The sequence below is a fragment of the Macaca nemestrina genome, chromosome 20, assembly GCF_043159975.1.
Source record: "Macaca nemestrina isolate mMacNem1 chromosome 20, mMacNem.hap1, whole genome shotgun sequence".
NCBI lineage: Eukaryota > Metazoa > Chordata > Mammalia > Primates > Cercopithecidae > Macaca > Macaca nemestrina.
Window position 1 is genome coordinate 3401374 of NC_092144.1, and position 26034 is coordinate 3427407.

At 52.0% G+C, this 26034-nt stretch overlaps 3 protein-coding genes and 1 pseudogene across 8 annotated transcripts in view; 2 read left to right on the forward strand and 2 right to left on the reverse strand.

Annotated features, from left to right (window-relative positions):
• Positions 1-12836, reverse strand: part of LOC105487201 (zinc finger RNA binding protein 2) — a 61472-nt gene extending 48636 nt beyond the window's left edge. For 5 of the 6 annotated variants that reach the window (XR_011617598.1, XM_071086982.1, XM_071086984.1 and 2 more), the window contains exon 1: positions 12745-12836. Coding sequence is in view for 4 of the 6 variants with exons in the window: in XM_071086982.1 (XP_070943083.1) it covers positions 12745-12797 (53 nt within the window). In the remaining 2 variants the exon portion in view is untranslated. Of the gene's footprint in view, positions 1-11978; positions 12054-12744 lie in introns of those variants that run through there. The other variant, XM_071086985.1, reaches the window with a different exon arrangement.
• Positions 4250-4909, reverse strand: LOC139360296 (small ribosomal subunit protein mS33). The gene has a single exon (XM_071086986.1). The coding sequence runs from the start codon at positions 4830-4832 to the stop codon at positions 4512-4514; it is 321 nt and encodes a 106-aa protein (XP_070943087.1). The 5' UTR covers positions 4833-4909; the 3' UTR covers positions 4250-4511.
• A 184-nt stretch (positions 12837-13020) lies between the features above and the next one.
• On the forward strand, positions 13021-19585 carry LOC139360518 (uncharacterized; annotated as a pseudogene).
• A 4936-nt stretch (positions 19586-24521) lies between these two features.
• LOC105485415 (ATCAY kinesin light chain interacting caytaxin) overlaps positions 24522-26034 on the forward strand; it is a 41421-nt gene continuing 39908 nt past the window's right edge. The window contains exon 1 of the mRNA XM_011747771.3: positions 24522-24859. The gene's annotated coding sequence lies outside the window, so the exon portion shown is untranslated. The remainder of the gene's footprint in view (positions 24860-26034) is intronic.

A 26034-nucleotide genomic window follows, 5' to 3' on the forward strand; every position in this document is an offset into this window, starting at 1 on the left:
TTCAAGACCAGTCTGGCCAACATGGTGAAACACTGTCTCTACTAAAAATACAAAAATCAGCCAGGCACGGTGGTGTGTGCCTGTAATCCCAGCTACTCGGGAGGCTGAGGGATGGGAATCACTTGAACTCGGGAGGCAGAGGTTGCAGTGAGCCAAGATCACGCCACTGCACTCCAGCCTGGGCGACAGAGTGAGACTCCATCTCAAAAAAAAAAAAAAAAAAAAGCCACATAATTAAAAACAAGGACTCTTTCTTCCCGAACACAGCTCATCACCTATTTCTCTATCACCCCCATGGCAGACGGAGATGAAGGCTGAGGCCACCCAGCTGGAAACGGAAATATCATAGGCCCTGTGATGGTTAATACTGAGTGTCAATCTGATTGGACTGAGGGATGCAAAGTATTGTCCTGGGTGTGTCTGTGAGGGGGCTGCCAAAGGAGAGTCACATTTGAGTCAGTGGACGCGGAGAGGCAGCCCCGCCCTCACTCTGGGTGGCCACCATCTAATCAGCTGCCAGTGCGGCCAGGGTAAAAGCAGGCAGAGGAAGGTGGAAGGACTGGACTGGCTCAGTCTTCTGGCCTCCATCTTTCTCCCGTGCTGGGTGCTTCCTGCCCTCGAACATCAGACTCCAAGTTCCTCAGTTTTTGGACTCTTGGGCTTACACCAGCAGCTGGCCAGGGACTCTCAGGCCTCTGGTCACAGACTGAAGGCTGCTCTGTTGGCTTCCCGACTTTTGAGGTTTGGGGACTCGGACTGACCCACCCCTGGCGTCCTTGCTCCTCAGCCTGCAGACGGCCTAGCTGGGACTTTACCTTGTGACTGTGCAAGTCACTTCTCCTGGATAAGCTCCCTTTCATGGAGACCTGTATCCTGTGAGTCCCGTCCCTCTAGAGACCCTGACTCATCTAGCCACCAACTTCCGTGACCCTGGAGAACACCCGCACTCCAGCATTCTGGCCTTGGCGCACCCAGGTGGAGGGCGCAGTGCCTCAGGGGCCAGAGAGACAACGTGCCCTGCCACACCAGATGCTGATGCACCCAGTCAGGTCCTTCATCAGGGAGAGTATTTTCAAGTCTGTTTTACTGGCAGTAAGATGATGTTTCAATTGCTGTGTGTACACACACCACACACACACACCCCCCAGAATTTCATTTTTTGGCACTTCTGTTCACAGGGGTTTTATATTCAAAATGCATCTTACACATTCATACCCATAACAGTTCTGATTGTAACCAGTTTTTTTCTTTCTCTTTTTTCTGACCATGAAACCCTTAGGTGCAGTCTCCACGTGAAATGCCCATTTCAGATCCAGAAACCCCCAAGATGTCCCAACGTATCAGAAAGGAGTTCTGTTAACTCAATCCTTGGGAAGATACCAAAAGGACTTTTTTGCTTTTTGAGTCAGGGTCTTGCTCTGTCTCCCAGGCTGGAGAGCAGCAGCACAATCATAGCTCCCTGTGGCCTCAAACTCCTGGGTTCAAGTGACGCTCCCGCCTCATCCTCCCGAGCAGCTGGAACTACAGGTGTGCACCACCATGCTTGGCTAATTTTTTTTTTTTTTTTTTTAGAGATGGGGGTCTCACTATGTTGCTCAGGCTGGTCACAAACTCCAGAGCTCAAGCGATCCTCCTGCCTCGGCCTCCCAAAATGCTGGGATAACAGGCGTGAGCCACTGCACCCAGCCCGAAAGGATTTTATTATCCCAGGCTCACTTTCAAACCGTCTTCTTTTGAATGGAGTCAAGAAGCCAGTTCCAAACCGGGACCCGCCTGGTTCCTCAGGACGGAGCCACCATAGGGCGTCAGGTTCTTGAGGTGGGAACTGGATTCCAGAGCCTGGGCGTCAAGTTTCCCAAGCCTCAGGGGCGAGCCAGGCTGTGCAGCAGTGGGACTGATGGGCTTGTCCTCTGCTCTGAGAAGGAACATGGTCCCACGTGGAGGCAGCTGCGTGGTGAGCCCCACCAGGCAGGTGCTTGAGAACACCATCCTGACAATACCATGCCGATCACGCAAGAGAAAGCATTAGCTACGTGCCCTCCCAGAAGCAGCAGCGGCTCACTATAGCAACACCTTTTTACTCTTGTGCACCAAACTGGCCCACATCTCAGGAACAAGGAGGGGTCGTCTCCTGTTCCAGCCCTCTCCTGCTGCTTTAAGAAACCGAACGGCCTGCAGAGCCCCGTCTGTGCTGGCTCATGAGCCGCTCATGTCAAGGGCAGGACAAGATGGCAAACCCCAGGTTCTCATGAGCAACTACAACCGGCCTCGAACCACCAACCTGGACTCAACCAACGACTCAAAACAACAGACACCACTGGCTCTTTATACATCCACGGCCAAACGACACTTAAAACAATAGACACTCCTGGCTCTTTGGACATCCACAGCCCAGTGACACTCAAAACAACAGACATCCCCAGCTCTTTATACATCCATGGCAAGGGCCTGGGGACATTACAGGTCACTCTGCTCCCGAGGGACAGAGCTCACCACAGACTTCACCTCCTGAAGCAGGACTGGCCTTCCCAGATCCACAATGACGCGGAATCAAAGCCATGCCGCCTCTCCACTCTCCACCAACTGCGACAAGTAAATGACTTGCCGTAGGTCCATTTAAAAAGGCAAATGAAACTTACCTTAGGGGAGAAAAACCTGCCCAAAGCAACATATCCACCAAAAAAAGAAGTGTCATTCCCCAAAATATTTACAAATTAACTTTCTAGCTAAAAGAAATCTGGCAACTTTAAAATTAAAGTTGAGCCGGGCGCGGTGGCTCAAGCCTGTAATCCCAGCACTTTGGGAGGCCGAGACGGGCGGATCACGAGGTCAGGAGATCGAGACCATCCTGGCTAATACGGTGAAACCCCGTCTCTACTAAAAATACAAAAAACTAGCCAGGCGAGGTGGCGGGCACCTGTAGTCCCAGCTACTTGGGAGGCTGAGGCAGGAGAATGGCGTAAACCCGGGAGGCGGAGCTTGCAGTGAGCTGAGATCCGGCCACTGCACTCCAGCCTGGGCGACAGAGCGAGACTCCGTCTCAAAAAAAAAAAAAAAAAATTAATTAATTAATTTAATTTAATTTAATTAAAGTTGAACAGAGCACGGTGGCTCACCTGTAATCCCAGCACTTTGGGAGGCCGACGCAGGTGGATCACTTAAGCTCAGAAGTTTGAGACCAGCCTGGCCAATGGCAAAACCCCGTCTCTACAAAAAATTCATTTAGCCTGGTGTGGTGGTGTATACCTGAAATCCCACTACTTAGGAGGCCAAGGAGGGAGGACTGCTTGAGGCCAGGAGGTTGAGGCTGCATTAAGTTATGATCGCACCACTGTGCTCCAGCCTGGGTGACACAGTGAGACCCTACCTCAAAAAATAACTGAAATAGGGCTGGGCACGGTGGCTCACGCCTGTAAGCCCAGCACTTTGGGAGGCTGAGGCAGGCAGATCACCTGAGATCAGGGGTTTGAGACCAGCCTGGCCAACATCGTGAAACCTTCTCTCTACTAAAATACAAAAATTAGCCGGGTCTGGTGGCATGCACCTGTAATCCCAGCTACTGGGGAGGCTGTTTGATTGCCTGAACTCGTGAGCCAAATGTTGCAGTGAGCCGAGATCGCGCCACTGCACTCCAGCCTGGGCAACAGAGTGAGACCCTGTCTAAATAATAATAATAATAAAATACAAAGAGTATGAACACAAGGTTTACAAGTCCCCTTTCTAAGTGTTTTCCTTATTTTTCTAGGGCTGCCTATTTATCTTGATCATGGGCCTTTGTCCCATGACCCCCAGAGCCCCAGGAAAGAACACCAATATTCATTACACTCACGTGAAAAGACTGTTTTCCAGGGCCATTCGAAAATGCTTTTAAATCTGATGTATTTGTTCTGATCATTCTAAATACACATGTTGGTAGACCCAGACAAGAGACAAATACAAAATAAAACTATTAAAAATCCAGAAACAGAGAATATGTTTAGGGGAGGAAAAAAGTCTCCTAGGAATTTACTTCTGCCCCAATGTGTATGAGCTAATTTTCGGTTCTTTTTTTTATTTTCTTTTTTTTTTCTTTTTTGAGGCGGAGTCTCGCTCTGCTGCCCAGGCTGGAGTGCAGTGGCCAGATCTCAGCTCACTGCAAGCTCCGCCTCCTGGGTTCACGCCATTCTCCTGCCTCAGCCTCCTGAGTAGCTGGGACTACAGGTGCCGCCACCTCACCCGGCTAGTTTTTCGTATTTTTTTTTTTCAAACAATAACTTAGGTATTTATTTCATTAGAGAATCAGGTAAACCTCACATTACATGGCCAAGGCCAAAATAATTGTGCACAGTTAGAATGTGTTCAAGAAATCAGCCACAATGTAACCGGATTAGATTTCAACAAGGAGATGACTGTGTGCCTCCAAATAACCTTCATTCAGGAAGATGACATTCCTCCAATATGTGGAAAGACAATAAATGCACTTTCTTCTCTCTGCCACTGAGGAGGAAATTCTCCCTCTTGAGGGACCAACACTATTTCCTTTTTGATGCTCTTTTCCCTTCTCCTTTCTTTGGTTTCTCCTTTCCACGAAGCTTCTTTAGTCGTTTCTGCTCATCCATAAAATCCTGATGCTCATCTCTGTAGAGTCCAAGAAATCGGAGTGTCTGCATGAGTTCAGTGTAAGTGTGGTGATTTGGATACCAGTCATAAGTCTCCTTCTTCTTGGCCAAGGGCAGTTCACTAAACAGTTTCACCACTTTCATAGACTTGGAATCAGTAGGCCTGACGACTTCACCAAATAGCCGGGCACTGAGACGAGACATGCGCAAGGCATATTCTGAAAGGGAGGACATTTCTTGAGTGGCAAGGAGTTAGAGTTCCTGGACCTGACCTTCCTCACCCACGCGCCCTGGTCCCGGAAGGCCCGCCCCCTACCCCAGTTTTTCGTATTTTTTACTAGAGACGGGGTTTCACCGTGTTAGCCAGGATGGTCTCGATCTCCTGACCTTGTGATCCGCCCGTCTCGGCCTCCCAAAGTGCTGGGATTACAGGCTTGAGCCACCGCGCCCGGCCTGGTTCTTTTTTTTATTTTGAGATGGAGTCTCACTCGGTTGTCCAGGCTGGAGTGCAATGGCGCAATCTCAGCTCACTGCAACCTCCACCTCCCAGGTTCAAGCGATTCTCTTGCCTCAGCCTCCCAAGTAGCTGGGATTACAGGCACCCACCACCACACCCAGGTAATTTTTGTATTTTCAGTAGAGATGGGGTTTCACCACGTTGGCCAGGCTGGTCTGGAACTCTTGAGCTCAGGTGATCTGCCTGCCTCAGCCTCCCCAAATGCTGGGATTACAAGTGTGAGCCACCACACCTGGCCTAACTTTTGGTTCTAAAACAAGATGAAAAAACAAAATCCACACTTCAAAAATATTCAATCTACCTAATTTCTTGTATAGGAGCTCAGACCCCAAGTCCTATTATTTGAAAAGGTTTCCAAAAAATATACTTCAATCCAAGTTTTTACCTGCAGCCAGCAGCTGCCTCTCAGATTCTCTTCTGAGGAGTTCAGCCTCTAACTCAGATTCTCTTCTGAGGAGTTCGGCCTCTAACTCAGATTCTCTTCTGAGGAGTTCGGCATCTAACTCGTATCTCAGCCTTGCTGAGAAGGGCTTGAAAAAGACCACAGCGGCACTGGAAGGGGCAAGTCCCCCTCGCTCCTGCAGGGTCGTGCGCCCTGAAAGAACAGGTGCAGCGGAGGCGCAGTGACTGATTAGGATGTGCAAACAGCTTGAGGGGTCCACGGTCTCACTTTCCTGGGGCTTTCTGGACCTAGTGGTAGGAGTCCATTCGGGGGCATGCGCCCCGGCCCCCATGGTGGCGACATCGGATTCTCCAGGGCAGCCTGTGCTCCTTGGACCTAAGCTCAAAGGGACGGGGCTGGCCTTGGCGGGTGGGGTTTCCACTGGAAGGACCTGGAGGCCTGCAGGAGGGTGAACGTGGCGTCTGGGCTGGGTATGACCAGGTTGGCTTCCTTCTGAAGCCAGTCGCAGCCACACCTGGCAGACAGGGGCTCCCATCAGAGGTATTAGCAGGTTCTGTAACCGGCACTGGGCTGCCAAGCTGCTCCCACGGTCAGCATGGGCTCCGGGTCTTTCTCAAGCTACCTGCTGCCCAGGACACATTTCTGAGAGAGATGGGTTGGGTCACCATTACTTTCCCAGTGACACGGGGCCATGTGCTATCTCAATGTCCCCACTGTGGGGAGGGGCTCTTGTTTTTTTGTTTTTTTTAGACAGGGTGTCGCACTATCGCCCAGGCTGGAGTGCAGTGGTGCAATCATAGCTCAATGCAGCCTCAACTTCCTGGCCTCAAGCAATCCTCCCTCCTTGGCCTCCCAAAGTGCTGGGACTACAAGTGTGCACTGCCACGCCCGGCCATGTCTTTTTTAATGTTTGAAGGATGTAGCCCTAAACTACTATCTGACTGGGCCCGAACTAGCAGGGCAGGGTGCAGGTGACAGCGTAAAGGATGGCAATAACACAGTCTACCACAGGTGCCACTGCTAAGCTGACATGGTCAGGGCTGGGTTCGACACCATGGCTGCCTCTCTAGGCTCCGGCAGCCCTGACTGTGAGTGAGGCACTGGCCTGGGCTGATTCCTAGCCGAGGCGACCACTGGGCCCCCACATCAGTCCAGTGACTTCCCCCAAGCCTCAGTTTCCTTATCAGCAAAATGGGCTTCACAACACCGATCCCAAGGATCAAGTGAGGGCTCAGTCAGTATCAGGTGCCCGGGACTCACTTCACACGGAGAATCAATAACCAGCAGTGAGCATCCTGCCCATGACTAATAGAGTGTGATGGCATTCCAACCCTGCCTCCCACTTCCTGAAGTTCTCCAGGGGAAGGAGTCCAGCTTATAATGTATGCTAACAGTGTCAGAATTTAATTGCAGGGAGGAAGTGCCTGTAATCCCAGCACTTTAGGAGGGAAAGGCGGGAGGTCCCTTCAGGCCAGTTCAAGACCAGCCTGGGCAAAATAGCAAGACCCTATCTCTACAAAAATAAAAATCGCCAGGCATGGTGGTGTGCACCTGTAGTCCCAGCCACTCCAGGAAGCTGAGGTGGGAAAACTGCCTGAGCCCAGAAGTTACAGGCTGGAGTGAGCCGAGCCTGTGCTACTGCACTCCAGCCTGGGCAACAGAGTGAGACCCTGTCTCACAAACAAACAGACAAACAAACAGACAGACAGAGATTCTCTGGACAGGACATCAAGAATTACACCAAAAGCCAGTAGTCCTCTAACTTAGATTTAACAAGAATGCAAAGGCACAGCTAGCTGACTGTGTAATACTGGTGGAACTATGACAAAACCGCTAAATGAAGAGAAAGGTAACGGCAGAGGCCGCCGGCCGTCACCTCCCACCACTCTGCATTTGTAACACGCCGCTTTGAGCTCTCACTGCTTCATGACCAGTGTGACTTAAACATTACAGACCCTGTTGGAGCTCCTCAGCTATTCTCAGCTAAAAAACTGTGCTCGGTGCTAATTTTTTTTTTTTTTTTTTTTTTTTTTTTTTTTTTTTTGAGACAGAGTCTCCCACTCTGTCACCCAGGCTGGAGTGCAGTGGTGCAATCTTGGCTCACTACGACCTCCGCCTCTCAGGTTCAAGCGATTCTCCTGCCTCAGCCTCCCGAGTAGCTGGGATTACAAGTGCCTACCACTACATCTGGCTAATTTTTTGTATTTTTAGTAGAAACGGGGTTTCTTTTTTTTTTTTTTTTTTGAGACGGAGTCTCGCTGTGTCTCCCAGGCTGGAGTGGAGTGGCGTGATCTCGGCTCACTGCAAGCTCCGCCTCCCGGGTTCACGCCATTCTCCCGCCTCAGCCTCCCAAGTAGCTGAGACAACAGGCGCCCGCCACCTCGCCCGGCTAGTTTTTTTTTTTTTGTATTTTTAGTAGAGACGGGGTTTCACCATGTTAGCCAGGATAGTCTCGATCTCCTGACCTCGTGATCCACCAGCCTCGGCCTCCCAAAGTGCTGGGATTACAGGCTTGAGCCACCGCGCCCGGCCTTTTTTTTTTTTTTTTTTGAGACAGAGTCTCGCTGTGTCGCCCAGGCTGGAGTGCAGTGGCCGGATCTCAGCTCACTGCAAGCTCCGCCTCCCGGGTTTTTACGCCATTCTCCTGCCTCAGCCTCCCGAGTAGCCGGGACTACAGGCGCCCGCCACCTCGCCCGGCTAGTTTTTTGTATTTTTTAGTAGAGACGGGGTTTCACCGTGTTAGCCAGGATGGTCTCAAACTCCTGACCTCGTGATCCGCCCGTCTCGGCCTCCCAAAGTGCTGGGATTACAGGCTTGAGCCACCGCGCCCGGCCGAAACGGGGTTTCAACATGTTGGTCAGGCTGGTCTCGAACTCCTGACCTCAGGTGATCCGCCCGCCTTAGGCTCCCAAAGTGCTAGGATTACAAGTGTGAGCCACCGCGCCTGGCCTGAGCTCAGTGCTAATTAAAAGCACTGCTGCATTCACTTTTCCACATGGGATTAATGTTTCATTCTGAATACTTGCAGCACTAATTCAACTTCTAAAAAAACTATGAGATTCATAAGACCATATAAAATAAAATAAAGATAATCAACATTATCAACAGGTAACTGTAAACTTTTCTCATACCTTCAGGAGTGAATGTGCATCCCATTCTCACTGACCAACAACTAAGCAGCTCAGATACCAACCCTATTTATGGATGAAAATGTCAAGGAAATTCCTACCCAGGGCTATGATTATCATTTTTTGTTCATTTGTTTTAGAGACAATGTCTTGCTCTGTTGCCCAGGCTGAAGGCCGGTGTCACAATCCCAACTCACTATAGCCTCAAACTCCTGGGCTCAGGTGATCCTCTTCCCTCTGCCTCCCAAGCAGCTGGGGACTATAGGTGCACACCACCACATCTAGCTAATTGTTAATTTTTTTATAGAGATGGGGGGAAAGGTCTCATCATTTTGCCCAGGCTAATCTCAAACTCCTGGGCTCAAGGTGGAGTGAGGTGGCGCGATCTCGGCTCACCACAAGCTCTGCCTCCCGGGTTCATGCCATTCTCCTGCCTCAGCCTCCCGAGTAACTGGGACTACAGGCGCCCGCCACCACGCCCAGCCAATTTTCTGTATTTTTAGTAGAGACGGGGTTTCACCATGCTGGCCGGGCTGGTCTTGAACTCCTGACCTCATGATTCGCCCGCCTCGGCCTCCCAAAGTGCTGGGATTACAGCATGAGCCACCGCGCCCTGCCTGGTTATCAATTTTATAAGCTAAGAAAACCTACCCAGCCGGGCGCGGTGGCTCACGCCTGTAATCTCAGCACTCTGGGAGGCCGAGGCGGGCAGATCACAAGGTCAGGAGATCAAGATCACGGTGAAACCCCGTCTCTACTAAAAATCAAAAAATTAGCCGGGCACAGTGGCTGGTGCCTGTAGTCCCAGCTACTCAGGAGGCTGAGGCAGGAGAATGGCGTGAACCCGGGAGGCGGAGCTTGCAGTGAGCCGAGATCACGCCACTGCATTCCAGCCTGGGCGACAGAGCAAGACTCCACCTCAAAAAAAAAAAAAAAGGAAAACCTACCCAAAACTCCTAAAAAATAAATTGCCGTCTTTGTTTTGGCAATTCTTGAAACAGGCTTTTGTAAATACTGCTGTCCAAATGCTGCCATAAAATTGGTACACAAAATCTGTTATCTGATCAGTTTTCTCATGGCAGGTTATATAAAACATAGGTACTTTTTTGTTTGTTTGAGACAGTCTCACCCTGTCGCCCAAGCTGGAGTGCAGTAACGCAATGATCTCAGCTCACAGCAACCTCCACCTCCCAGGTTCAAGCGATTCTTCTGCCTCAGCCTCCCAAGTAGCTGGGATTACAGGCGTGCGACAACATGCCTGGCTAATTTTTGTATTTTTAGGAGAGACAGGGTTTCACCATGTTGGCCAGGCTGGTCTCAAACGCCTGAACTCAAGCGATCCGCCTGCCTCAGCCTCCCAAAGTGCTGGGATTACAGTCATGAGTCACCACGCCCGGCCAAAACTTATATACTTTAAAAGCAGCCAATGTTTCTAAACAAAAGTCATTTCCTGCATGAAAGAATGTCTAGTTAACCTAAAGTCATTCAAATAATGCATATCATCTTGTTTCAAGGTTTTATGAGACTGAAATGCATTTTGCTATGATTCCAGTGTTATTTTGAGTTTTAGTTCATAGCTTACTCTTTTCTTAAGGAAGAACACATTCTCCCTGGAGCAATTCTAAGGAGGGACTAACTCAACAACTCAACACCGGGTTCGTGGCAGTTTCACACCCTTGGTTATGTGTGTACTATATCACCTAAGCCATCAGAACACAGAAGGTAGCTGCACTAACACGCTAAAACGTATAAGCACATTAATTCAAATCAAGACAGAAGTGGCTACTGAAGTTTAGCAATTACCTATTTGAACAACGTAAATATTCAATTTCTCCTGTGGAAGGTAATTTTAATAGCAAGCATAATATTCAAGTGATTTTCCACGTCTGATGGAAGAATGCGAGGGAGAAAGAAAGAAGAGAAAGAGAAAAGAAGGAAGAGCTAGCAGGCAGAGGGGTGGAATGTGTCCAGAAGTTTCTACCAGCCTGGAGTGCTAGCCGAGTCAAGCCACTTTAACTGAGCACCAGCCAGCAAAACACCACTGAGGATGAAGAAAGCAAAAGAGAAGATCAAAGAAAAATTAAACGTTCCGTTCTGGGAAATCAGCAGGTCATAGATTCTTTCCCTAATAGGAAATCCATTACTAGCCAAGTACTCCATCGGAGAAACCACTCCAAGCGCAGGCAACAGGTGCACTCCTCATTCCCACAGCCCTAGTTTCCAAGCCCTGGGTGGTTTCTCTTTGTGATTCCACTGGAAAGGGCACAGCAATATCACAGCCACTGGTGGAAGGATCGGCACTGCCGCTCCACCGCTGGAGGCTGAAACACCAGCCTGGATCTCTCTTCCACGTGCTGAAATGGAGTAAGAACACCGAGGGGGAGCAAAGACCCCGGAGCTCAGCAGACGCCCCTCTATGAGGTGCCCAAGGGGTGGTTTGTATCTGTGGGGGCTCAGCAGGGGCTGTGACCCACAAGGTTATAGCAAGCTAGCAGCTGGAAACCGACACAAGGGTGACACGCAGAAATCATCAGCTGTTGTTGGGGGGATCTGCTCCCTCCAGAGATGCCAGCCCTGGCTTTCAGACTGGGACTCTAGTCTTGGGGGCAGACGGAAGGGCTGAAGATAGCAGAGATGCTCCGAGGAGCAGGCCTGGGAGAAGAGTGTAGAGTGTGTGTTTGTACATTCAGGGTACAAACTTACCCTGTGTCCCTACCCACCGAGCCCTCCTGCCCCTGGCCAGTTCCCAGTGTGTCCCCATCCCCTGCCATCTCTCCTCCAGGATCCTTTCTCTCTCTCCCCTCCCAAACGACTAGATATTTAAGACCTAGAAAAGGATCATAAATACCCAAACACTCAGTGCCCTTTCTCCCGCCTCACTGTCCCAGAAGGGTCCCAGTTCCCTGGAAACCCAGGTGCCCACCCTCTTATTTGACCTCAGGACCTCCTCCCACATCTTACTGGCTTCCCGCCAAGTCTCTGTCCCCCTTCCCCAACCAGGCCTCAGTTCCCCACACCAACCTCTGTTTCTGCCCCTGCCTGGGGTACCCTCCCAGGTCTCTGCCTTCTCCTCTACCCCCATCATCAGGGTCAGTGAACCCTACAATCGAATGTGGCTGTCCCCTGCCCAGCCGGGAACTCTCCCAGCTCTCTGCCTTCTCCTCCTCCAGCAATCGGGGGTTAACACCCCTCTGCCCTTCCCCTCCTCCTGCCCAGCCGGACACCCTCCCAGGTCTGTATTCTCTTTCCCTACCAGCAATCAGGGGTCAGCTCCGCCCTAGCCCTCCCCTGTTCAGTCAGGCACCCTCCCAGGTTTCTGTCTTCTCTCTTACCCCCATCAGCGGCCAGTTCACCCTCGACTGTGGCTTCCTCCTGCCCAGCTGGGAATCCTCGCTGATCTGTTTTCTCCTCCCCTACCAATAATCAGGGGTCAGCTCCCCTCTGTCCATCCCCCTGCCCCGCCAGGCACCCTCCCAGGTCTGTGTCTTCTCCTACCCCGGCAATCGGGGGTCAATGCCCCTCTGCCCTTCCCCTCCTCCTGCCCAGCCAGACACCCTCCTAGGTCTGTGTCTTCTCTTCCCCTACCAGCAATCAGGGGTCAGCTCCTCTCTGCCCATCCCCACCCCCTCCCCGGCCAGGCACCTCCCAGGTCTCCTCTCTGCATTGGGTCAGTTCCCGTCCCCTCTCCCTCCTCTACTCTGTCCCTCCCCCTCCCCGGCCAGGCACCCTCCCGAGTCTGTTCCCTCTCGCTGCCCCCTCCTCGGAGCGTCCCCATCAGGGGCTGACCCCCTCACCCCGCAGAGGCCCAGGCCCAGGCCCCCTCCCACTTCAAAAGCCCCCTCCCGCTCCCGCCGATAGACACCGTCGGCTACAGAGACGTCTCAGCCGGAGCCCCGGAGCCCGCGTCCCGCCCGGTGCCGAACCTGAGGCAGCCCTGCCGGCTCCTCCCGGCGCCGCGGCTCTCCACAGGCCAGGGGTCCAGGTTGGGGCTGGGGCTGGGGCCGGGACTGGGGCTGGGGCCTGGCCAGGGCCAGGTGCGCGGGACGGGAGGAGGGGCAGGCGGGGTCCTGGCCAGGCTGCAGGAGCCGGGACTGTTACCTGTACTGCAGGCCGCTGCCCTGCGCGAAGCCGAAATAGTGACTTGCAGCCATCTTGGCGTCTTCCCCGAGCCCGGCGTGCCCCCTGACGTCACCGGCCCCGCCCCCGAGCCGCGTGCCGCTCGCGCCCAGCCACGCGCCCCAAGCCCCGCCCCCTGCGCGAAGCCCGCACCTTCTCGCTTCCTTCTCTTAGGTTGGGGAGACACCGCCTCGTGACCCGCCCGGCAACGAGGCCCCGCCTCCTACGCAGAGCCCCGCCCTCCTCTTGACTACCGAAATGTGGAGGTCTCTGCTCAAGCCCCGCCCATGCTAGAAGCCCCGCTTCTTTTTTGGAGCCCCACATTCCCTTTAACCACTCACATATGGAGGTATCTGATCAAGTCCTGCCCATGCTACAAGCCCCGCCTCTTACTCAGAGCCCTGCCTTCTGTTTACTCACTCATAGGTGGTCTCTGCTCAACCCCCACCCATGCCACAAGCCCCGCCTTTTTCTTGGAACTCTGCCTTCCCTTTAACCACTCAGATGTGGATGTCTCTGCTCCAGCCCCATCCATGCCACAAGCTCCGCCTCTTTCTCGAACCCCGCCTTCCCTTTAACCACTCAGATGTAGAGGTCTTTGCTCAAGCCCCACCCATGCCACAGGCCCCGCCTCTTACTTGGAGCCCGGCCTTCCCTTTACCCGCTCAATTATGGTCTCTGCACAAACCCTGCCTCTGTTTCCGAGCCCCACCTTCCCTTTAACCACTCAGATGTGGAGGTCTCTTCTCAAGCCCCACCCATGCCACAAGCCCCACCACCACAGCCAGCTAGTTTTTTAATTTTTTGCATCTAGCCTCAGAATGATTCTTCAGGAGGCCCCATGGTCTCTGCCTCCTGTGTTCACAACCTGATATAAATAAATGATAGGCCAGGCACAGTGGCTCACATCTGTAATCCCAACATTTTAAGAGGCTGAAGCAGGAGGATCTTGAGTCTTAGGTGTTTGAGACTAGCCTGGGCAACATAGCAAGACCCCGTCTTTACAATTTTTTTTTTTTTTAATTAGCTGGACGTGATGGTACATGCCTGTGGTCCCAGCTATTCAGGAGGCTAAGGTAGGAGGATCACTTGAGCCTGGGCGGTCAAGGCTGCAGTAAGCTGTGATTGTACCACTGCACTCCAGAGTAAGACCTTGTCTCTAAAAAGAGAAAAGAAAGGGCTGGGCGTGGTGGCTCACGCCTGTAATCCCAGCACTTTGGGAAGCCAAGGTGGGCAGATCACCTGAGGTCAGGAATTCAAGACCAGCCTGGCCAACATGGCAAAACACTGTGCCTACTAAAAATACAAAAAAAAAAAAAAAAATTAGCCAGGCCTGGTGGTGCACACCTGTAATCCCAGCTACTTGGGAGGCCAAGGCAGGAGAATCACCTGAACCTGGGAATCAGGATGCAGTGAGCCGAGATCACACCACTGTTCTCCAGCCTGGGCAACAGAGTAATACACTGACTCAAAAAAAAAAAAAAAGAAAGAAAAGAAAAAAGGAAAAGAGAGGAGAGGAGAGGGGAAGGGAGGGAGAGGAGAGGGAAAGGAGAGGAGGAGAGGAAAGGGAAGGGGAGGGGAGGGGCAGGGAGGGAGAGAAAGGTAGGAAGGCAGGGAGGGAGGGGAAAGAAAAGAAAAGAAAAAAGAAAAAAGAGAGAGAAATAATTGAATGAATAAATAAATAAATGGAGGCAAACAGACAAATGTCTTATGTAGAAGAATTCCTAATTTGTGTAGCTACACTGCCCTTAAGGAGATAGAGAGTAACTCTACACCTCTTGAGTGTGGGCTGTGCATAGTGACTTCCTTCCCAAGAGTGCAGCGTGGAAGGAGGGGGAGGGAGAGTCACTTGACAATATTGAAACCTGACAAGCAGCAGAGCGTTTGGCGGTCCCGCAGATCTGTCTCCTGCTTCAACAGTGTTTGGACGGAACAGATCCGGGAACTCTCTTCCAGCCTCCGACCACCCTCCGATTTCCTCTCTACTTCCAACCTCCAGGACCATCTTCTCAGTCCTCTCCTGCTTCTCGGACCAGCCAACACCGTTTCTGTGGTTAGCTCCTTCTTGCCGACCAACCGTGTGCTCCCAGATTCGTCAGAATTATTCCATCGCCTGGTCAATTTGCACCTGCGGGCCTCCTACACCTCCTCCCTCCGCACTTCTATTTCCACCACCATGATGTGGCTCCGGAAGGCGGGGGCCACTTCTTCCATGAATTGGCCAAGGAGAAGCGCAAGGGCATTGAGCGCCTCCTGAAGATGCAAAACCAGCGTGGTGGCCCTGCTCTCTTCCAGGACTTCCAGAAGCCAGGTCAAGATGAGTGGGGTAGGCCGGGCGCGGTGGCTCAAGCCTGTAATCCCAGCACTTTGGGAGGCCGAGGCGGGCGGATCACGAGGTCAGGAGATCGAGACCATCCTGGCTAACACGGTGAAACCCCGTCTCTACTAAAAATACAAAAAATTAGCCGGGCGTGGTGGCGGCGCCTGTAGTCCTAGCTACGCGGGAGGCTGAGGCAGGAGAATGGCGGGAACCCGGGAGGCGGAGCTTGCAGTGAGCTGAGATCCGGCCACTGCACTCCAGCCTGGGCGACAGAGCGAGACTCCGCCTCAAAAAAAAAAAAAAAAAAAGATGAGTGGGGTAAAACCCTGGAAGCCATGGAAGCCGCCATGGCCCCAGGAACGGCATGGCGACCAGGGTCTTTTGGATCTTCATGCCCTGGGTTCTGCCCCCACAGACCCTCATCTCTGTGACGTCCTGAAGAGTCACTGAGGAAGTGGGCCGCACGCGGTGGCTCACACCTGTAATCCCCGCACTTTGGGAGGCCGAGGCGGGCGGATCACCCTAGGTCAGGAGTTTGAGACCAGCCTGGCCAACATGGCAAAACCCCAACTCTACTAAAAACACAAACATTAGCCGGGCGTGGTGGCGCACGCCTGTAATCCCGGCTATTCAGGAGGCTGAGGCATGAGAATCGCTTGAACCCTAGAGGCCGGGGTTGCAGTGAGCCGAGATCACGCTACTGCACTCCAGCCTGGGGAATAGAGTGGGGGGTCTTTGAACGCTAGACTCCAAAAAGCATCATAAAAAAAAGAAGAAGAAGAAGGTGGGTGACCCCCTGACCAGCCTCTGCAGGCTGGCCGGCCCGGAGGCTGGGCTTCGTATCTCTTCGAAAGGCTCACTCTCTTTTTTTTTTTTTTTTTTTTTTTGGAGACGGAGTCTTGCTCTGTCACCCAGGCTGGGGTGCAGTGGCCGGATCTCAGCTCACTGCAAGCTCCGCCTCCCAGATTTACCCCATTCTCCTACCTCAGCCTCCCGAGTAGCTGGGACTACAGGTGCCCGCCAACCCGCCCGGCTAGTTTTTTTGCATTTTTTAGTAGAGACGGGGTTTCACTGTGTTAGCCAGGATGGTCTTGATCTCCTGACCTTGTGATCCGCCCGTCTCGGCCTCCCAAAGTGCTGGGATTACAGGCTTGAGCCACCGCACCCGGCCAAGGCTCACTCTCAAACACGACTAGGAACCTACTGAGCCCAGCAACTTCTGAAGGGCCCCTCATAAAGTAACAGGGCTTCTGCCTAAGCCTTTCCCTCCAGCCACTAGGCAGTTTTTTTGTTTATTTGTTTGTTTGTTTTGTTTTGTTTTGAGATGGAATCTTGCTCTGTCGCCCAGGCTGGAGTGCAATAGCACAATCTCAGCTCACTGCAACTTCCGCCTCCCAGGCTTTGGTGATCCTCCGACCTCAGCCTCCGGAGTAGCTGGGTTTATAGGCACACGCCAGCACACCCAGCTAATTTTTGCATTTTTAGTAGAGACGGGGTTTCACCATGTTGGCCAGGCTGGTGTCAAACTCCTGAGCTCAGGTGATCCACCTGCCTCCGTCTCCCAAAGTGCTGAGATTATAGGCGTGAGCCACCACGCCCGGCCCAGTCTATGGTATTTTGTTGTAGCACCCTGAACAGACTAAGATGCCCACTTTGAACACTAGACTCCAAAAAGCATCATAGAAGTCATGGGCTTCTGTTAGATGGGTGTGGTGGCAGGTGCCTCAGGAAGTTGAGGTGGGAGGATCACTTGAGCCCAGGAGGCAGAAGTTGCAGTGAGCCAAGATCACACCACTGCACTCCAGCCTGGGTGACAGAGCCAGACCCCCTGTCTCCAAAAACAAAAACAAAAACAAAAAACAAAACAAAAAAAAGGGATCGGGCGCATGCCTGTAATCCCAGCACTTTGGGAGGCAGGCGGATCACCTGAGGTCACGAGTTCAAGACCAGCCTGGTCAGCATGGTGAAACCCTGTCTCTATTAAAAAATACAAAAATTAGCCAGGCGAGGTGGTGGGTGACTGTAGTTCCAGCTACTCAGGAGGCCAAGGCAGGAGAATTGCTTGAACCTGGGAGGCAGATGTTGCAGTGAGCTGAGATCGTGCCATTGCACTCCAGCCCAGGTGAGAGAGTGAGACTCGGTCTCAAAACAAAACAAAACAAACAAAAAGGAAGTCTTGGGTCTTGGGCATCTATGAACTTTTGCTTTGCTGAAGTCTTTCAAATCAGTTGGCTTTTTGACAATGGAGTATTACGAGAGCATTAAAGTAAGAAGTGCATTCAGCAGGTACAGGACTACTAATTCTTGGACAGGCTCCATGGAGAGCCCAGGGTGCTGCAGGAAGCCACATTTGATGATTTAGCGGATGGCACTCTTCCATCTGTATCTCCATGACCATGTGTGGCCACCAGGAATGGTCTGGTGGGTCTGGCCAATACAGCTCCCCCTGCCATGCCCTGGCTAAAGTCCAACAAGGTAATTAATTGCACATGGCCTCTCTCCAAGTCCCTGCCATTCTAATTAGGTAACGAAGGCTACATCTCTTTACAAAGGATCTGTTGTAGTGTTTTCTCGGGCTTGCATTTTTTCTCTTATGTACTACAAGGATTGTGCCAAATGCTTTCCATGCAAAATGTAATCTAGTTCCCATAATAGCCTTCAGAAGGCACTGGCTCATGCCTGTAATCCCAGCACTTTGGGAGACCGAGGTCGGGAGTTCGAGACCAGCCTGGCTAACATGGTGAAACCCCATCTCTACTAAAAATACAAAAAAATTAGCTGGGCATGGTGGTAGGTGCCTATAATCCCAGTTGCTCAGGAGGCTGAGGCAGGAGAACCGCTTCAATCCAGAGGGCGGAGGTTGCAGTGAGCTGAGATCAAGCCACTGCACTCCAACCTGGGTGAAAGAGTGAAACTCTGTCTCAAAAAATAAAACAAAACAAAAGAAACAAAAAAAACAGCTTTCAGAAGTAGACACGGGCCAGGCATAGTGGCTCAAAGCAGTAACCCCAGCTACTTCGGAGGCCAAGGCAGGAGGATCGCTTGAGCCCAGGAGTTTGAGACCAGTCTGGGCAACACAGGGAGACCCCATCTCTACAAAAAATACAAAAGTTAGCCAGGTGTGGTGGCGTGTGCCTGTAGTCCCAGCCACTTAGGAGTTTTTTTTCAGATGGAGTCTCACTCTGTCGCCCAGACTGGAGTGCAGTGGCGCGATCTCAGCTCACTGTAGCCTCCACCTCCCAGGCGCAAGCGATTCTCCTGCCTCAGCTTCCCAAGTAGCTGGGACCACAGGCGCATGCCAGCATACCCAGCTAATTTTTGTATTTTTAGTAGAGATGGGGTTTCACCATGTTGACCAGGCTGGTCTCGAACTTCTGACCTCTGACCACCCACTTTGGCCTCCCAAAGTGCTGAGATTATAGGTGTGAGCCACCCTGCCCGGCCTGTATCAGGCGTTCTTTTAGGGCAGAATTTTTCCTGCTCAGTACTGTGGACATTGGGACCAGATTGTTCTGTGGATTGGGGCCTTCCTGGGCACTGCAGGGTGCTGAGCAGCGTCCCTGGCCTCCACCCACTCCATAACAGCAGTATCCCCCAGTCGCAACAATCACAAATGTCCCCAGAAATCGCCCGGTGTCTGCTGGGGGCAGGATCAACCCCCCCGCTCCCGCCAGGTGAGAGCCACAGGTCTAGAGGTTAAAGATACAAAATTGTGGATCTCTCATCTCACATGAAGCTTACATTACAGGTGACAAAGGGACAGATAAACAAAAACATATGCAAAGCAACACATGGTGCCAAGTACTATATATGTTTGCTATAATTTTATTGAAGATTTTTGTGGCTAGGCACTGTGGCTCACACCTGCAATCACAGAACTTTGGGAGGCCAAGATAGGAGGCTTATTTGGGCCTGGGAGTTTAAGAGTAGCATAAGCAACATAGGGAGAATCCATCTCGAAACAAAGAAGGAAGGAAGGAAGGAAGGAAGGAAGGAAGGAAGGAAGGAAGGAAGGAAGGAAGGAAGGAAGGAAGGAAGGAAGGCCGACTCTTCCCGCCATCTTGGCTCCTGTGGAGACCTGTTGGGAACGGGACTTCCAAAAGGAACTATATCTGGAAGGCTGTGGTCCAAGGCCATTTTTGCCAGCTATAAGCGGGGTCTCCAAAACCAAAGGGACACACAGCTCTTCTTAAAATTGAAGGTGTTTATGCCCGAGATGAAACAGAATTCTATTTGGGCAAGAGATGCGCTTATGTATACAAAGCAAAGAACAACACAGTGATTCCTGGTGGCAAACCAAATAAAACCAGAGTCATCTGGGGAAAGGTAACTCGGGCCCATGGAAACAGTGGTATGGTTCGTGCCAAATTCCGAAGCAATCTTCCTGCTAAGGCCATTGGACACAGAGTCCGAGTGATGCTGTACCCCTCAAGGATTTAAACTAACGAAAAATCAATAAATAAACGTGGATTTGTGCTCTTGTAAAAAAAAGGAAGGAAGGAAGGAAGGAAGGAAGAAAGAAAGAAAAGAAAATAAAAGAAAGAAAGGAAAGAGAGAGAGAAAGAAAGAAAAAGAAAGAAAAAAGAAAAGAAAGAAAAGAAAAGAAAAGAAAATTAGCTAGGTATGGTGGTGTGCGCCTGTGGTCCCAGCTACATGGGAGGCTGAGGTGGGAGGATCACTTAAACCCCAGAGGCTGAGGCTCCAGTGAGTTGGGATTGTGCCGCTGCACTCCAGCCTGGGCAATAAAGCAAGACCTTGTCTCAAACAAACAAACAAACAAACAAACAAAAACGAAAACTAAGGCCAGCTTCAGTGGCTCATGCCTGTAATCACAGCATTTTGGGAGGCCAAGGTGGGAGGATTGCTTGAGGCCAAGAGTTTTGAGACAAGCCTGGGCAACATCGTGAGACTCTATCTTAAAAACAAAGTAAAAAACAAGTCTGGAAACGTCACAAATTCCACCCATAAGATGGGCTGGTTGAAGAAACTGTAGAATTTAGTATATGCAGCTGTAAAACAGAATCAAGATTAGCTTTAGATGCTGGTTGAAGTGATCTCCAGGATGTATTAATAACTAGGTAAAGAAAAGTGTGTAGTGTGTGAGTGTGTGCAGGTGGGTGGCTGTGGGGGTATATGTGGGCGTTGTTATAAAAGTATTATATATATAATATATATATAGTTATGTTAAAAGAATGAAAAGAAAGAGCCAAGACTGCAGATTTTATATGTGTGTGTGTGTGTGTGTGTGTGTATATATATATATATGTTTGTGGGTTTTTTTGTTTTTTGTTTTTTTTAGATTGAGACAGAGTCTTGCTCTGTCGCCCAGACTGTATTGCAGTGGCGCGATCTCGGCTCACTGCAACCTCTGCCTCCCGGGTTCAAGTGATTCTCCTGCCTCAGCCTACCGAGTAGCTGGGATTATAGGGACCACCACCCCGCCTAGCTAATTTTTGTATTTTTAGTAGAAACGGGGTTTCGCCGTGTTGGCCAGGCTGGTCTCAAACTGCTGGCCTCAAGCGATCCACCCGCCTCAGCTTCCCAAAGTGCTGGGATTACAGGTGTGAGTCACTGCACCCAGCCCACAAGAACATTTTCTACATGCTCACCTTCAGAAAAGTTTCGAGATCCTACAAAATCTAGCCCTTTGTGCCTTTCCAAACTAATTCCTCAGGGATGGCCAGCACAATAATGGCTCCTAAAGATATCCACACCCACTGGGTGTGGTACGTATGCCTGGGCAAAATAGCAAGACCCATCTCTACAAAAATTTTAAAAATTGGCCGGGCGCGGTGGCTCAAGCCTGTAATCCCAGCACTTTGGGAGGCCGAGTCGGGCGGATCACGAGGTCAGGAGATCGAGACCATCCTGGCTAACACGGTGAAACCCCGTCTCTACTAAAAACACAAAAAATTAGCCGGGCGAGGTGGCAGCGCCTGTGGTCCCAGCTACTCGGGAGGCTGAGGCAGGAGAATGGCGTGAACCCGGGGGGCGGAGCTTGCAGTGAGCTGAGATCCGGCCACTGCACTCCAGCCTGGGCGACAGAGCGAGACTCCGTCTCAAAAAAAAAAAAAATTAAAAAAAAAAAAAAATTTAAAAATTAACCAGGCGTGATGGCATATACCTGTAGTCCCAACTACCAGGGAGGCTGAGGTAGGAGGATCGCTTGAGCCCAGGAGGTTGAGGCTGCAGTAAGCCATGATCACACTCCTGTACTCCAGCCTGGGCTACAGAGCAAGACCCTGTCTCAAAAAAATTAAACTAAATTAAAAATTTTCCATTTTTAAATTAAATGAAAACAGACAGGGTCAGGTGCAGTGGCTCACACCTGTAATCCTAGCACTTTGGGAGACCAAGGTAGGCATATCACCTGAGGTCAGGAGTTCGAGACCAGGCTGGCCAATATGGTGAAACCCCATTTCTACTAAAAATACAAAAATTAGCCTGGCGTAGTGGTGGGTGCCTGTAATCCCAGCTACTCGGGAGACTGAGGCGGAAGAATCGCTTGAACCCGGGAGGCGAAGGTTGCAGTGAGCCGAGATTGCACCACTGTACTCCAGCCCGGGTGATAGAGCGAGACTGTGTCTCAAAGGAAAAAAAAAAAAGAAAAAAGAAAAACAGACGGGGAACCGAGCTCAGGTCACACGCTGTGGCTTCTTGGTGTTGGCTCTAGCACCACGGACAGCTCCCGGGGCCTTGGTGGACTGGGGAGGAGCTGTGGCTCTTTAAATGCCAGTCTGGGCAGGCCTGTCTGTCCAGAATACGCCTCCCTCCCTCTTTTTTATTCATCTAACTCCACTCACTCCTCAGGGGTCTCACTCATACAGTCACCATCCCTGTGCCCCACCAGGAAACCTCCCCAAGGGTCCCCCAACCTGCACCACTCCAAAGATGTCTCTAGATGGGCCCAGACTCTTGTCCACCTGTTTCTCTCAACTGAATGGGAATTCTTTTGTTTTGTTTTGTTTTGTTTTTTGAGATAGAGTCTCACTCTGTCACCCCACCTGGAGTGCTGTGGCTTGATCTGGGCTCACTGCAACCTCCACCTATCGGGTTCAAGCGATTCTCCTGCCTCAGTCTCTCAAGTAGCTGGAATTACAGGTGCCCACCACCACGTCCGACCAAGTTTTGTATTTTTAGTAGAGACGGGGTTTCAGCATGTTGTCCAGGCTGGTCTCAAACTCCCAATGTCAAGTTATCCTTGGCCTCCCAAAATGCTGGGATTACGGGTGTGAGTGGCCTCCCAAAGTGCTGGGATTACCTGCCTGGCCTCAACTGAATGGGCATTCTAAGAGAATTCCCAATCCTGCACACAAAAACAGCATGAATTAACTGTCTTAGGGAAGCTGCGCCTTTGCCGGCCGTGAGCTGAGAAGAAGCAGATACCTCAGAGGGAGGGCACACAGGCGGGTGATGACAAGAGGGGCCACAGCCGCAGCCCCGCGCAGGGGAGCCCATCACTAACTCCGCACCCCACCCATGCACAAAAGAGGTGGCAGGCACTTGCAACCTTCCTCAGAGGCAGAATCCACCCTTACCAGCATCCTCTTCCACCGATGCTCTGGAGGCCTGGGGAGCCTGAGAGATGCCCGCTGCACCCGGGCAGGGCTTGCTTTGTTTGCCAGCAAGGAGAGGACCGTGAGTAATGGGAATTACTCACATCTTGTGCCCAGTGCCCAGCACAGGGACTAACCGAATCCACCCCTCAGTTAACACAAGTGTCTCTTACAAGACCTCTGCTTTCTCCAGCCAGGAGATGTGAAGCCCAGCCGTGTGCCAAAGTCTCTGGGATCTCTGTTTCCCCATCTGGGCTTTCTGCCTCTGCTGTGGGCAGGTTGCCTTCATGCCTTGGAGGGGTGCAGACCTCCATGCAGTGGGTGAGGCTGACAGCCTAGGTGGGGTGTCATTGAATGTCATGGAGGGAGCCAGCCTTCATGCACTCTGCCTGCGTTTCCTGAACAGCTTTGCACCAGGAGTTGCTACTTTGTGCGGAGAATGTGCGATGAATAAGACCAACTGAGCCTCTGCTCTTCGAAAATGTATATTCTGGCCGGGCGCGGTGGCTCACGCCTGTAATCCCAACCGTTTGGGAGGCCGAGGTGGGCAGATCACCTGAGGTCAGGAGTTCAAGACCAGCCTGGCAAACATGGTGAAACCCCGTCTCTGCTAAAAATACAAAAATTAGCCAGGCGTGGTGGTGTGCACCTGTAATCCCAGCTACTTTGGAGGCTGAGGCAGGAGAATCACTTGAACCTGGGAGTCGGAGGTTGCAGTGAGCCAAGGTCGCACCACTGTACTCCAGCCTGGGCAATAGAGTGAAACAAACACATAAACAGCTTTTCTTGTGCCCCAGCACTGTGTTTAATGCTGTCTATGCATTATCTCATAACGTGAAAAAGCCATAGCGGCTCCATTTCACAGATGAGGAAAACTGAGACCCGCAGGTAAGATCATTCACATCCCCTGGTCCACCAGCTGGAGAGTGGCTGGGTTAGAGTTTAAACTCACTTCCAGTCTGACTGCAGGGCCTGCACGCTCCACCCTACCATCTTCACTATGTCCTTGAATTCCTCCAGGGTGAGGTCACACCGGTGCACAACTGCAGGGGGCGCCGTTCCCACAGCAGCCTTGCAGAGCGAGTGTGCCTGATAAACTTCTGCCTCCCCTGCACCCAGCCCTGTTTAGGGCATGAGGCTCCATCCACTGTAAATGACCATCTAATAGACCCACAACATGGTGACCTGGGCACAGTCATTTCTTTCTTTCTTTCTTTCTTTCTTTTTTTTTTTTTTTTTTTTTGAGACAGAGTCTCCCTCTGCCTCCCAGGCTGGAGTGCAGTGGCACCATCTCGGCTCACTGCAACCTCCGCCTCCCGGGTTCAAGCGATTCTCCTGCCTCAGCCTCCCGAGTAGCTGGAATTACAGGCGTCCGCCACCACGCCCGGCTAATTTTTATCTTTTTAGTAGAGACGGGGCTTCATCATGTTGGCCAGTCTGGTATTGAACTCCTGTCCTCAGGTGATCCTCCCTCCTCGGCCTCCCAAAGTGCTGGGATTACAGACGTGAGCCATGGCACCCGGCCTGGGGACAGTCATTTCTTTGCCTGCGCAGACTTTTTGGGGGGATGCCACCCCTCACCCCTGCTCCCTTTGCAAGGAGAAGTGCCAAGAGGACCTTCCTCAGCCCTCCCCACCCCCGTTCTCTAAGGAATGAGGCCATCTCGCCATTTATTTATTTATTTGTCTGTTGTTTTGTTTTTAAATCTGTGATGCGCCATCAGAAAATGATTTCTGCCTCTGCCCCTGGCGTGGCTTTCGGAGATGCTTGTCTGTCAGCCAATGGAGAGGACCGGATTCTGGCAGGGGGCTGTGCCTTTCGGTCAGGCCGCCACCCCCCACCCCCTCCTCCCTGCACACAAAAGCAGCATAAATTAACCGTCTTCGGGAAGCCGAGCCTCTGCCAGCCGTGAGCTGGGAAGAAGCAGCTACCTCCGAGGCAGGGCGCGCAGGCGGGTGGCGATGAGAGCGGGCGCAGCCGCAGCCCCGCGAGGGGGAGCCCACCGCTAACCCTGCACCCCACCCACCCCTGCACAAAAGAGCTGGCGGGCGCTGGCCACGTCGCCCTGGGTGACCTTCCTCGGATGCAGAAGCCGTCCCTGCGAGCATCCTCTTCCTCCCAGGCTCTGAAGGCCTGGGGAGCGTGAGCGATGCCCAGCTGCACCCGGGCAGGGCTCGCCTTTGTTTGCCAGTAAGGAGGAGAGGCTGTCTCAGCTGCAGAGGTGAGTGCGCGCATCTCCCCTTCGCCCAGGATAAACCGTCTCCCTGGAAGGTTTATCCGGCAGCCTTTTGCCGCCTCTAAATCCCTTTCCAGCAGATGGGGCGGGTGGGAGCAGAGAGCCACGGTCTTGTGACTCCGTGAAGGCCCTCACATCCGTGTTCCCGGTAGCAGGGAAAACCGTTCCCCGAGCTGCGCCCGGCAACACAGTTTACCTTCCGCGCGCACCGTTCCCCTGGAAGGCAGATAAGTGCACCATTTTCAGGACACGCTGAGAGCTTGGGCGGAGGAAAACCTCGGCTTCTCTCTGGGACGCTGAAATAGACCCATCCTAGCCCTGTGTATTTCCTATTTATAACGCTGGGAAGGCCACCAGCTGCCGATTTGGGGGAAAAAAAAAAATTAAGTATGTCGATAAAGGCTTGCCTGTGGGGTGGGGAGCAAGGGGGTGGCTTATGGTTTAAGACCCAGATGCCTCCTCCTTATCGGAACTCGTTTGTGATTTGCTAATAATCAGACCTCAGGGCTCAAATGAGCGCTTCACTCTGGTTCCTTGATGTCACTGTCTTCTTTTGGCCGTCCCCAAATGCGAAGCCAGGATCTGAGTGCAGGAGCGTCCGGGGCCCACTGAGGACCCACCACACCCCATCCTTAGAAGACTGTGGAGTCAACGCCTGTGGCTGCAGCTGGCAGGGGGTGGGGGTCGGGGGCGGGGCTGGGGGAAGTGTTCCTGGGGGCTGAGGTCACACCCAGCTCTGTATAAGGAAGGCAGAGGCGAAGACCCGCTTCCTCCGGAAAGCAAACGCGTTTCTACTGCCGACGAGAACTTACCGTCGCGGGAAGGGCCTGGCTGGCAGCTGCCACCCCCGCCCCTCACCCCATAGCATCCAGGAGGGATTTTTTTTTTTTTTTTCCATGCTGCGTGTTACTGTCCCTCCTCCAAGAATGAATGACGACATTGAGGACAGAGAATCGAGTGAGAAATGCTCACCCTGTACGGGGGAGGGTCTAGTTTTAGCCGTCCCCTCCCCCACTTCCTCATCTGACTGAGGCTGCCTCTGGGTCCTTCCTTGGTAATCCACTGTCCCCGATGTAAAGCCGATATCTAAGGCTGGGGGGCTGCAGGTAACCTACTCCGCAGAGAGGCAGTCAGGACGCCATGCGAGTTGGGGGCCTTAG